We start from the raw sequence: 14,170 nt of genomic DNA, 5'->3' as shown, positions 1-14,170 counted from the left end.
AACTAGAGCTACAAGGTTATCTTCTTTGGTAATGTCCTTTGCTGTAAATATATGAACCTCCCTATCGCTTCTTTTGTATTGCAACGCTATAAAACAATAGAATTTAGTGGAAAAAAATATTCTAAATAATAAGAGGTCTATATTATCGTGCCCTTGAATATAAGTTATGTTTTGGATTACAAGGTCTAGAAAAAAAGGAGCTATTAGTAGATTTCTATTGCTATTTCTTGTAGACTTTAACTAGAGCTACAAGGTTATCTTCTTTGGTAATGTCCTTTGCTGTAAATATATGAACCTCCCTATCGCTTCTTTTGTATTGCAACACTATAAAACAATAGAATTTAGTGGAAAAAAAATATTCAAGATAAGAAGAGGTCTATATTATCGTGCTCTTGAATATAAGTTATGTTTTGGATTACAAGGTCTAGAAAAAAAGGAGCTATTAGTAGATTTCTATTGCTGTTTCTTGTAGACTTTAGCTAGAGCTACAAAATTAACTTCTTTGGTAATGTCCTTTGTATCATTATAAATGTGCAACACTATAATAAAGATCAGCATACATTATTTGTTTCAATATATTTTTCTATTACAAATTCATCCACTCGTTCTTCTATCAGTCAACCTAAACAAAGAATACAACCATCGTTCGAATTATCATTCTTTTCCTTTCTCTCGTTTCATCCTCTTTCCTTTTTCTTCTCTCCTTTTTTCTCCTTGTAATTAGAGATGCGCGAGTTTTCGTTGCTCGAACACGCTGTTATTCCGTTACTTACGGTCGTGAAAACGCTCTGAAAACGTGTCATTATTCGAGTTTAAACTCTTCCGGGCTCTGCAACGACGAGTAAATTGCATTGCTGCATGCCGCTCGCGAAATTCACGTCTTTCCGCCTTCAAATTCGTGCAAGATAAGCGAACGAGGTTGAAATTACACAGTGGTGGATGATTAGCGTCGCGTGAGGCAACCGAGCAACACCGTGCATCCTTGAACGATGATTTGGTGGCTACGTTTAGAGCAAAGACGTCGTTAGGCAAGGAAACTGTTGGTTTTCGTAAATGCGAGGATTTGAATAATTTACGATATAATCTTTAGGAAGTTGGGAAGTTAGACGATTCTACAGCTTCCAGAAAATCTGACAGATTTTTAGCCTAAAGATTTTGAGTATCGTCGTCTCTACTGCATGGCACAATTAAAAATAACATTATCCTCATCGAAGTCCAAGGTTGTTAATCGTTCAGTCTGTCTACGGAGGGTTCGATAGAATAAATTAAACACGAAAAATTTAATTTTGAAAGTATAATTTGTTTGAAAAAAGGAACGTATCGTGTCTCGAGAACGAGTTACAGTTGCTGCAAAGATTTCGATCTCGAAAAACTGTCCGTCCGCAACTTTTTCACTGCCTGTTGGTCATCGCAACATTGTAACACATACGTAATCCGGACAAAAGGAAGAGAGAACGTGTCGAAACGTTTCTCCTCATCTGCTTTTTCAACGTGCACGCGTCGATCAGCTGTCGATTCCTTAATACGTATCTCGATCAAGATACATCCGAACCCGATTGTCAAACGTATAAGATCGATTTACTCGTAGAGGCTCGATCACGATCGATCCGCGAGACCAGCTGTAACCGTGATAATCCCAGGCTTGCCTCTTCGTCCGCTCCTCCTTCGACTCTCCCTCCTTTTCTACCACTCGACGAGATGCATTCAAAGGGTTCACCGAGGTCTGCCTTTATTCGGAACGCGTCCGATGACCAAACCCATTCTTGTATTTCGACGCGGCTGTCCGCTTCTATTATACCTCTTGATTCCACCGTATTTTTTAACCGCCTCTTTTTCGTTTGTTCTAACAGCTGTTTCGTTGCTCGAGTCATTTCTTTTTCCCTCTGAAAGGAGTAAGCTCGGAGGTGGTTTTCGAGAGGTAGGAAGTAGGAAGTGGTTGAGAGTTTTTTTATTTTATTTTGGTTATTTTACAATTTGTCCTTGTGGACATTTGGTAAAGTGTTATATCTTGTTGGTGAAGAAAAAAAAATATAATAAAAAAATAAATATAGCATGTGGGCGGCTACCCCCAGCGGGTTGAGAGTTGCTCGCGAATTCGATATTACTCGACGCAGTTGGAAGTTAATTTATAAATTTGTAATTTAGTTTGGTAATTGATAGAAACAGAAGATGGAAAATTCTTTGGGAACTTTGTGTCATTAGATTCTTTTTTATTTGGGAGAATTTTACAATCAATTCTCATTGAGAATTACAAGTAAATTATTCTGGCGTGGTACTATAACGCGAATAATAAGCGTTTATCGTATGTTTAATTCCGAGTCATTAGATGGATTAAAAGATAGTGTTCTGGATTAACAGCAGCAGTTACGCTCCAATGGTCGAAACGCGTTCCAATAAAATTCTGAAAAATCGACTCAGCTATTTTTGCTGCTCGCAACAGAACGAGAGATAGGAGTCAGTACAAAAATGACTCATCTTTTACGTTGCAAACGCGCTTGCTACATAAGTGGATATTTTTGTATTTGAAAAGGGTCGTACGCGCGATCTGAGCCGGTGATCCTTGGGCGATTGAGCTAAACTGGCGCAATGGATAAATTGCGGTACACATCGACGCAGGCTCTTCTTTTTTCACGTTCCTCGTTCCTGTCGGTTGTTCCCTGCCTCTCGATCGGCCAAAGAACACAACTGGTCGTTACGTTCAATTAAGTCACGACTCGGCGACACTTCGTTCTACCCTGGTACGCTTTTCTGCATCGAACCGTTCGATTCCGATCCCCGCGATCACGCGTCAAGCGTAGTCGTCGGTATTCTCGACGCAACACCAATAAATCGATTCCAGCGGGCGTACAGTCGATCGCAGTCGAGGATGTTAGAATCGGTTTGTCCATGGAAATTTGTCGATTCGCTCCACGACGAAAGAAACGCGCTGTTCGCTGGTTTCCCGAGTTGTTCGCGGAAATATTTCTTTCGCAGTCTATCAAAGTATGAAACAAAAAATACGTCGCAAAACGAGCTACACGCCAGTCCGCATAAAATCGCGCATGTAGTTTCATTACGAACAAACAAAGGTCCTCGAGATTTGGAAAGCTCGTCCACCTAAATCAGATTTTTGATCATCGAGAGATGTCTCCTGTACGGCAAGTACAGCAAGTTCTACTTGAAACGTTTCTTTGCATAACGAACAGTTTAGAAGATAACTGCGTGTGTCGCTTCAAATGGGTCACCGTATATAGAACTTAGCTCACCCAATTCCATACTAAGCGCGGATTAACATTCATTTCCACTTCCTAAATCGCTTGAATCGTCTTAAACCGTTCAGCCTTTCACTCTGGATGTCTCAATCCCTGATGATCTCCTTTAATCTTCGATGAACACTGGATGATCGTCCGATTCGGAGAGCCTGCGATACGACGTAACATTGTAACGCGCCTTAATTGGCTCGCAATTAATAATGCAGTGTTGCGTGTACTGGTCGTGGCAACAACATACGATCCTCCTGCACGCGGAATCAGCATATACGGCTCGTTAGGGCTCGTTTACACACAGAGTTAGCCTTGGAAGCCGATTAAAATGTTACTGGACCGCGTCCGAGACGATACCACGCGTTTGTTCTCTCCCTTAAATCTGCGTGTAGACACGTTTAAACGCAGCGAAGCCTCCTTTCAAGGTGTTTGATTTACGGCGAGTCGTTCGAATTGAACGCACGAGCTGGCTACGTGCACGAAGAGAATCTCAGCCTTGCGGTGAATGAAATCTTGCATGCGAGGGAATTAATTAATAACGCAGCACAGATTGATTTATCGTGGGATTTTGTTTCGTCATTCTTTCTATTTCTATTTATTTATTTTTCGGTCTCGGTTGCAGTGAAAGTATTATTTTCTTAATATTCCTTTCTCATTGATATTAATCGTCGAATGAGTACCGAAGAATGAACGAATAAAAAATAACGACGGTGAATCGAGTAAAGAATTTGTTTAACCAAATTTAACGTATAGTAGAATTATTACGTTAAAATGTCAGGTATTTGTTTCCGACATCTCTGCGTTAATTCCTTTCCGAAGACTGTAGAAACGAAATCCTGCATCGGTTCCCCAAGTATTGCATTTCTGATACCGATACGCGTCTTAACTGCATTATTCAGAATCGCGTATCGCTGTGTGCCACCCTTCTCGCGAGAATGCAAATGGAATATACAGAGACTTCAAAGACCGATACATTATCTGCGACTTTACGACTATTACAAATCGTAGCCAACTAAATCTGTCAAATCAGTGCAATCAAGAAACAAGAATTAGGAGTCAAAGATCACGCAGGGTAAATAACCGGGCGATATTTCGCGCGAAATTAGCACAGATCCTCGAGGCAATCGAGCGGTAAAGGATGCCATAATATTTCACTGGAAATGCAAAAGATATAGAAATGATTAATGGAAGCATAACGATCGCGATGCGCTACATCACGAGGAGGTACGATCGTTACATTTAACCCTAACGAGATTGACGTGTCGTGAGTCATTAATCTCGGCATCGTCCTAAAATTTCCGTGAATTCCACGATTAATTTAATTTGCCAGCCGTCGTGGTTTTCTCTTAAGCGACAAGTCCCGTAACGAGGTGGCGCGTGACGAATTTCACGGGAATTCTCTTAGACGCGATCCCTGTTCGATGAAACGCGAAGCGTGTCGTTACGTTTTATTATGTACGTATATTTATACGTCGGTTATTAAGGTCATCAGCTGCTACAGTTAGTTCTCTGGTCAAGTACAGACGATTGACGTAACACGATGATGATCGTTGCGCGTGAACCGAGCCTTGTCCCAGGATTCGAGCGGACAACTGCGAAGTCAATTGTGACACCGCTGCCGAAAATACGAATTAGTCAACGCTTGTAACAGAGTCGTGCAGATCGGATGACACAATGCGGAGTAACGTTCCGAAATGAAAACTCCAATTGTTCATCCTTTTGTGAAAATGTATAAATTTAACAGATTTAGAAAAAATGGTTTCCATTGAGAAATGAACTATGAGGAAGAAAATCATTTTCTTAATAATTGTCATTAAGTAAACGAACGTAATATTAATATACACAGAGAAACCTGTATATTAATTCAAATACCATTTTACTTCAAGACGATTGAAACGAGAATTAGGAATTGGTTGCGTCAAGATCGATCCACGTGTATTTACGTGGAATTTCAATCGGCGCGCAAGTCCTTGCCTGTTGTACGTTGGAACAAAATGTGCTTAACGAGTGGACAGGCTGGTCGTTACGTCTAATTGCGATGGAACGGCCATTAACAATACGAGAGCGCGATGCGTGGCGAGAGGTGAACGACGTTAAACGTTCCTGTTTGATATGCTTGCAGGCGTGCGCCCCGAGGTACATCTGGTTCTCCGTGTCCCAACAGAAGTACGATCCGGAAGACAATCGATGGAACAAGGACTCGCCCGTTGGAAGCAGAAGGGAACCCGTTGGCACCTGCTGGGCCGTCAGCAACAACTTCAACGAGTCACAGGAATATTCACCGTGTCGCACCAGTGAGTTTATTTTTATACGTTCGACCTTTTTGCTCGTGAGTTTCAGTATTTTGTTTGAAATAATATAAAGATCGTGGAGAAATATTTATTATTAGAAAGCAGATTCTGTAGTTATCTAGAATCGTGCCACCTCATCGATTTCAATGATCTTGAAATATGTTGCCAAGGTCGTTATTCTGAAAAACCTTGTCGAGATATTTGCAAAAATCTTTCGTTGAATTTATATCTATAATTGGCAGTATATATATATATGTATTTCTATGCTAGCGTTGCCGGCTGCCACTCGACGATCGGATATAAATTTAGCACAACTTATAACCCATTAATTTTTTCCTTTAATCCGTAGGTTTATTTATAAGGCTGTGTTATAGGAATGTGGTCGCCATTAGGCGTCCACCTATGCCAGAATCCACGCTGCAATGAATATTCATGAATATTCATGAGGTAAATTTAACAAAAGCTTTTTGCCAATATCTTGAATATAAAGCCGAACAGCGGCCGCGTGTGTGGCAAAGAGATGATTGTATATTTCAAGGTCACTGAAATCGGCGAGGAGGCCACGTAGAGGTTCTACAGAATTTTTAGCGATTCTCACTCTTTCCAAGAATAGTTTGATCCAAGTAACAGGTGTCTTGCTTTTAACGGTGAGCCAAACTAGAGCCTCTCTGGTCTGTCTCGGTCTTTTCCAAGATAAATTCGAAAAAGTCACAGGTTATACGCACACGGAATCGGCGATTTTGATAAACGTAGTTAGACTAAAGTAGAGAAAGCCTCGAGTCTTCGAATAGCGGGTGGTTGGTAAACATTTTCTCTCAAAAAGTTATTTTTGGCACTGAGACCCTTGTCGCAGCCAACGATACATATGTAAATGGATTACGTACATTCAGGATGCTATAAACAGTTGTAAACAGCGTCTGAAGAGCTCTCTCCTCTTTCCGTTTCGCGTGCTTGTTCGAGGGGTAGCACGAGCTTCGTTTTCTCAAGTGGTAAATCGTTTGTCCTTTGAGAAATCCCACGGGACGAACTTTCTCTCCGACAAAGACAAGGATACTCCGCGACATGTGGCCGTGTCCTCGAGGCATGGCGACCATAAATACGCCTGGTAACAGGATATTTCCTGTCGTCCATGCAGGTCTGCCATGGTGTTTTAATGACAAAAGACGTATCGATTTTCTCGGAGCCGGTGAATCGGCTGCTCCTTTTACGGTAATTCTAAAAACACCGTTGATTTTTTCTTTCTTAATTCCTTTCACGTTAATAGTCGAATCGCTCGATTCCATCGGTTCTTTCCTCAATTTCTCTGAAATTATTTACTCTTCTGTATTTTTACGGTACGGTTTGTTAAATGGTACGAAAAAATGCTTCTTAACAGAGCTAGAACGTCTCTTAGTTTCTATTCTTTTTTTTTACATAAAGAAAGGTAGCTTGCTGGTATGGGGAACTCGCACGAAACCAATAGATAAGCAGAAGATACGAAAAAGGTGCTACTTCAAAAATTTTCAAAATCTATCCGAATGCAAACAGGAGCTGAGTGGTTAAGCGTTAAGTCCATCACGGAAAGTGCACTTTCTTCTGTTCTTCGCGATAACGTTCGTGCCATTGTTCGAAGATAAGCTACTTCGGAATGTCCTGCATTTTTCTGTTATCTACTGGTTATCACCGGTCCACCAGACTTTCAGCGCAGATTCGAAAAGTTACTTACGCATGGCATTGCCACGTTGTTGGGATATTTCGGAAGTTTTTCCGGTCGATCATCTTCCGCGATTCCAAGGCCGAAAAGGAATCGACATAAAATTATTTCATAACGAAGAATACGATTCGGAGCGTGTAATTAATACAAAGCGCGATACAACAACACACACAACTTGGTTAAATAAATATTTAATTTCCTTCTTCTAATTTTATTATATTCGGTTCACCATGTGTTTCGAAATTGGAAAACTCGAAAAATAGGAAAGAGGAGGATGTAAGAGGTTTATCTTGCTTCTCGTTTAGGAATGACCGCTGGCGTGAGAAAACGGTATATTTAGTGCGCCGTATCTGTTTTGGCGCGATAAGGAAGAAAAACAAGTAAAGAAGCGTTCAACGAGAAAAACGATTTTAAGACTTCCTCCTGTGGTCGCGTACCAAGGGCAGATTCTTTTCAGGGGCAGAAATATGCCGCGTGGGTTGTCCTGGCGTCACACTTTCCCGCAATTAAAGTCAAGCGTTCCTTCGCAAAGCAAATCTTGCACGCGCTGCGGACTGATGCGCTTCCTGTCACGCGTGTGCTCTACATTTTCTTGCTAAGCTTCGAGTCCAAGATAAACTTAGCAGAATCTGACGCGTTTAAGTGGCTTCTGACTCACTCGCGTCTGACATTTTTTTCGATCGCCGATGATCCAGCGTTTCGTCGTCGTAGCGAGCGTAGAAGATCGATATCGCGTTTACGTCGACGTTACTTTGGCAAGACGAGCCATCTTCGGCGAAACTGATAAAAATGGTCGCAGTTCGTCAGAAAACGTCGATATCCTCGCGGAAGTGCGACGCATCGCAGACGTGTGAGGTCATCGTCGAGAAATTCCGCGGCGAGAGTCGAGCAATTAAACAATTTGTAGCGGCCAAACGGGCGAACGTTTGCCGTCGCTTTTCCCGAGAATCGTAAGGCGCGTTCTTAACGGTTAGATCGTTTATGAAGCCGTGCGCTGGTCGTTCTATCTGGATATTTGCTCATTGTTGCCTTTTTTGGACGCGAATCGCCATGTTCGCTTCTCGTCTGTCGACTGGCTACGCTGTCGCTTGCAACGTTACCGCGTAGATATAATTCGCATTGGAACGTTTAGTTTTCCAGCTGTGCATTATACGAGCGTTCCGTTAACATTCGCGTCCTTCGACGACATAAATCGCATCGTGGAACGGCTGATTTTCTATCAGGCGAGTTCTGTTCTTTGTCAATTTTCAATCGCTCGTAGGAGATGACGTTGGTGTTGCAAAACAGCACGTGAGATCATCGATGCGTCGTGAATCGACGAGAACAACCTTCGGGGAAATTGACTCACTTTTAGGTTTGAAGAAGGTGTCGTCATCGGGAAGGAAGTTTTCAAAACTTTTTGTAGAAATTGTAGTTTTGCGAAATTTCGCAGAACCCGTTTTGGTCGCTTCGATCCTACCATTCCTATTAATATCTTTCGTTCCGTCCTTCTGTTTCATTGTCTACTTCGTGGTTTAATACGCAAGACGAACATCCGCAAACATCTGCCACCACGTAATTTTTATTCCTGTAGATTTGCTCACGTGCACGTTTCCGTTTGTCGTAAAGAACCGCCGGTAACACCTATATCAGCATGCAAATACATATGCGTGTTTACACCGATATGCATAAACGTGCGAAGCACCTTAACGTATCGATTGATACTTCTTTATCATTCGTTATTTATTTTTTTAAAACTTAGGAAAAAATCAAAATGTGTCAAAATCTTTAGACACAGTTTTTTGTCACAACTGTGTTCTTGCGTTGGAATAATTTGAAAAAAAGTTCCGACGTACCTATCGACATCTTTCGATCGTTAAGTCAAACGTTTGCAAATTTTTCTTAATAAACATAAAGATTATTTCCAAATAAATTCAAGGATGAAGATTCATTGAGGCGATGGAACGCTGTTTTTCGAATTCCATCGAAACCGATGTATTTTTCGCATAAAATTCCTTCGATGAGATCGTATACCTTTCACCCTCGTTTACTTCTATTTGTTTAATCACAAACACACGTCTATCGTATTACGCGATGTGTTTCACAAGTACGCTACTTCCACCTCGTTTTCAACCAGATTAAAGGGGGACAGTATGCTTTTCAAATAAATATTACACGATGTTTTTCCTTCTACGGTAGTGCAAATAGGAACGATCGGGCGGTTTCCCGTTGGTTCATCAACGTGGCTCGCTGAAAAATCGACCGGTCGACTAATGGCCTCGCGATGTGCTAAACGTGCCACAAGGAGAAGAAAAGGGTATACGGTTAAGCGCTACTAAAAAGAGCTTTTAGAGGCAGGATGGAGGTGTTCCAAGAGAAGCGTAGACAAGGTTTATGATTCACACTCTATCTATTACCTTCGATGCGTTCAGCCAGTGATTACAGAGCAGAACGACTCCGATCCATCCTTCACGATGAAACGCCACAGTGAATGTTTCCATAGAAATCGGCCTGTTATTACGGCGTGTAGTTTCCAACGCTTCCCCTTAAACGTGCAGCGATTTTATCTAAGTTTGGTATCGAGTCGGAATCGTTGCTTCTTACGTCGACTAGGAAATAGAAACTCTTTTTTCTTCGCTCGAATATTTTTCCTCGATTTGGACTACATACTCGATGGTTAGTTTCATTAGATCGCACGATGTCGATGTCGGTGTCATAGGTAATTGGATGTCCTTGAGTCATTTAGATTCTTCTGTATTTTTCTCAAAATTAAGAATATTTTTGATAAGAGGAAAGGCTCGTTCCGATTGCGAAAATTGACGAAATTAACTTGGAAACATTTAATTGTCGTAGGAATATTTTTAAAACTGGAGCTCGCTTGCTGCAAGAAGAAGTTTCTCGTATGCAACGGTAGCAAGACAATTATCAAAATAGTCGAAAGAAGCAATCACTTCGAGAGAGCTAACCATCACGGTTAATAAAACAGTACGCGCGTTTGTTAAGCGCGCGAGGCGAGAGAACATTCCCTCGTTGTTCGGTGGCGCGATATCGTCGCCACTTAGACAATAAAACGGCACATTCGAGAAACGCGAGCAGCGGCGGTAGCATCCAGCGAAAGTGGCGATGAATTGCCATTAGCAAGCCGCGTTCTAACGATGAAAGCCGCCCACTCGCTGAAGCGTGGATGGAGAAGGAAGCTCGTATAGGAAAAACACCGAGGAGAAAAACAAAAGATGGAAAAACGGAAAATTGTAATTAGAAGGCGCCGTTGCCTCGGGCCGCTAGCTCAGCATCGTTCTAACAAGGCCAATTAACACTTGATCCTGCTTGAATTACGATCGTGTTGCCGATCTTTCTACCGGCTTCGCCGTGGATATTCGTTTCTTGCCCGAGGATTTGTCAAAACGAATGGCCGTCGCTATTTTATTCGCGGCAACCAATAAAAATCACGGCCACTTTGTGCTGGCTTGACGAACTATTAACAACAAGAATGCCGGTGACAAGATCTTGAATTCTTCGCGTTGCAATAAGAACGATCCGACTCTTATTGCGATTTTATTGCGGCTCGCGTTCGCGTCCAACAGGCGCTTGGAATTGCTGTTCAGAGATAAACCTCTGCGGTGTTTCGTTTGTTTCACGCCGATTGTCTTCTTGCTTGCTTCTCCAGGATGGAAATGCAATTTCCTTGCTTTTTTTCTTCGGCTATTCTTTTTGGACAGTTTTGCGACGATTGATCTGTCAGGGGAAATGACGTCGTTTGTGGCTATCGAACAGCTCGAGGGAACGATGGAACACTCGATAGTTTAACCAAAAGGTGGAACGCGCTTGCTTTGATTTACGTCACTTTTCCTCTGATTTCCTTCCTACCGATAGCAATATAATTTCACTCGTCATCGATTCTCGTTATGACGTTCGAAGGTACCTAAGAAACGAATTTAAAAGGAAGGATAGAAAGAAAGAGCGATAGTAATCTATCTTACCGCTGTACGATAATTGATGTTTTTGATGTTAAACCGATTCCACCAACCGACTCGCTCTTATTCCCAATATAGTTTAATAATTTCAACGTGGTATTTAACGTTTTCAATTGTTCAGATTATTTACCACGACCATCGAGTTTCCTTTTCTTCTTATTAAAAAATAAACGCTTGATAGGGGATACTTAATCGCCCGTCGACACACTCACACATTTACGCGGAATCAGAATCACAGTAGCTCCATTCATTCTGTGCAACTCGATTAAGCGTCACGTGTACGAACGTACGAACACTTTCACCGTACCGTTTTAATTTCATTCTTTAAAATTACGAATTAATACTCGCAGCGAAAATCATCATTTTCATCGAACGATCTTTAATTTACTCGAATGTGCGTTTCGTTTGACTCACAAGTCTTATCACTGCGTTACTTATTTATATTTAGGTAATCTCATTTGTTGCTTTCGATGTATATTTCCACGCGACAAGGATGTCGTTGTTTTCGAAGGTCCGTGCAGGTCCCCCGTGTCGTTAGGCTTACGCTTCGCTTGCTTACTTGCAGTAACTTTCTTCGTATTTCCATAGCGCTCGTCGTGGGCCCAAGTTCGAGTGCAAAGCACTCCGTTACCGACGAGAATAGCACCCTCGCAAAGCATCGAGACACGAAAGAGTATAAATAGAGCGACCGGCGACGATATCCTCCGATCGAACCTGTCTTTCGTTACCTCGCGCGTTAAGGCAACTTTTTCGCCAAAGAAAAAGAAATTTGTCAAACGTAAAAATAACTTTCCACTCTACCTACACCGAAATCTACACTGGAAAGTGACTTTTCATCGGACCAGACTGCTAGAACTTTGCGTATTATACGATACAGGATAGAAGGTAAATTTGGAATTTTTCAAGAGTACAGGACTTGGTTTCAATTATATCGCAACAGGTTTCTAATGAATCATTCAGTACACCACCTACTTGGAATCATTCTTCAAAGCATTGATTTCTCACGTATCGATTTTAAACACGCCATTACCGGCTATACATCGGGATCGAAGGCCCATTGGGACGCGATGTTAAAGGGCAGCTGTCTCTCTCTCTAGAGCTTCTTTGCATGCGCACGAAGAAACGGCGGCGCCGATCGACCACGTTGTTTTTTCTCTGGCCGACACGGCTGGATCGGTCGTCGACGACCGATTGATGTAATTGCGTGACTGGCAGCTCGTCTAAAGTGACCGATCGGCCGTCAGGGCCCCTTCTCGTCGTCCTCATAACGTATGTACGTAGTCACGCTCGTGTAGACCAACACTGCACGCTCCTGGATCCCACCGGATATTCTCCCATACAGCCGTCGTTTTCTTACACTGACAGTCTCTGTCGGGCCGTGAGCTCGATTAAAACAACCACGACTCTTCGTTCATCGAATGCAACTTTCGTTTCAAGCATCGGGACGACGCGAGCGAAGGAACAGCTTGGAAATACGCACAGGTGTATTAAAACGATATGCGAGAAGTCGAGGGAAATTGAGAAGGTCGAACTGTAAAATTTCACGCTTCGTGTCATTGAATTTTTCAATTATTAATTATTGGTATTGGTTTTAAGCAATTGGTATCGCGTATACGATATAGGACTTGTCGTTTCATCCTGGAAATAATTTCTTTTCGGCTCGCGAGTAAATGACGTGTCAGGTTGTAAAGATGTATGATCGAACGATTCTTATTAAGAGTTTATTAGGAATTATTAAGAGCGGTTAAGTTAGTTGAACGTAATGGTTTGATAGTCGGATAGCGCAAGCTAAACGAGCAAGGAGACACGGATATGTAATTTTATAAAAGGCTGTAGATCGTAAAAGAAGTCAGGAGCAGCGACTAAAGCAAAAGTTCATTGACTCGCGATCAATCTCTTAGCAACTGCCAACGGTCAATATTTAATTCATGGAATGCGTTATTTATTCATACAGTGAACTAAATTCAAATGGAATAGGTGAAAAAACCTATTGAGAAGTCGAGAGAGTAAATCATCGTGTCCTGAACATTTCTAATCGCGTCACGTGTAATTCATTAATTAATACTCACCACTGTTAGAATTACTGCAAAACCTTTAAACCGATAAAATTCCTTTCTTCGAGAGCAAGAACCTCTCGGCTCTCGAATCTGCCGTGAAAATTAGAAAATCGCGCGAGACAGAAAAATTGGAAAACGACACAGTAGCGTTACACGAGTCGACGTTTTCCTTCGTCCATCGATTCGTAAATTCATAAATTGCGCTTAATGGTAGCAATGTTAGAAACGCGGACGTAACCTTGACTAGTTGAAACGAAGAATGTTCGATGCAATAGGAAAATGCTGAGTTTTGTTGCTTCTTCTCGGCTGATAATGGCCGATTGTCGGTTAATGGCAGCGACTCGTCACGATTACGTTGGCGCAGGCTTTGACGAGTGTGGCCAGCTTATTGACGCTAATGCCAAGTGTCAGGTCGAGATTAATCTTTCCGGCGGCAGTCACATTCGCGCGATCAATCTTACGCGAGGGTGCTCCAAACGGATCGTGAATGCGCGGTTCGTTTCCTCTATGAATCGACGTATATGTTTGAAATTTTATTCTTCTGGTTTTTTCACGAGATTGTAACACGAAGCGGGATAGCTTTGATTGATGGGCAAGGCGCTACACTTTGTGTTTGTTGAAACAGCAAATAATCGCTTTCCTTATCGTGCTACTCGTACAGATAAAGGCTCTCTGTTCGTGGAATTATTTAGAAAATGTGAATAAATAAATTTTACAACGACTTTGTTGTCTTATCGTGACTAACCTTTTTGGGACAAGTGTTACAGAATATGCGTCGAAATTTTATGTTTCTCTAGTCGATTGAATTATTTGTTATATCTTCGATCAACTATTAACTCGTTTCCGTCACGAAACACGAAACTGCAGAAACGACGCAAACAGTTTTTGTCACAGATATTTGCAATTCTTTAGAAAATGAACGCTTCTACCGATG

The 14,170-nt window shown here is 41.8% G+C and overlaps 1 protein-coding gene across 2 annotated transcripts in view; it reads left to right on the top strand.

Annotated features, from left to right (window-relative positions):
- Positions 1 to 14,170, top strand: part of LOC132911053 (integrin alpha-PS2) — a 78,602-nt gene that overhangs the window by 39,027 nt on the left and 25,405 nt on the right. For both annotated transcript variants that reach the window (XM_060967386.1, XM_060967387.1), the window contains exon 4: positions 5,365 to 5,536. In XM_060967386.1, the coding sequence (XP_060823369.1) occupies positions 5,365 to 5,536 (172 nt within the window). The remainder of the gene's footprint in view (positions 1 to 5,364; positions 5,537 to 14,170) is intronic.

This window comes from Bombus pascuorum, chromosome 10 (genome assembly GCF_905332965.1).
Source record: "Bombus pascuorum chromosome 10, iyBomPasc1.1, whole genome shotgun sequence".
In the NCBI taxonomy this organism is placed as follows: Eukaryota; Metazoa; Arthropoda; class Insecta; order Hymenoptera; family Apidae; genus Bombus; species Bombus pascuorum.
The sequence above is the reverse complement of the archived record's forward strand: the minus strand, read 5'-3'. Positions and strand labels throughout refer to the sequence as shown.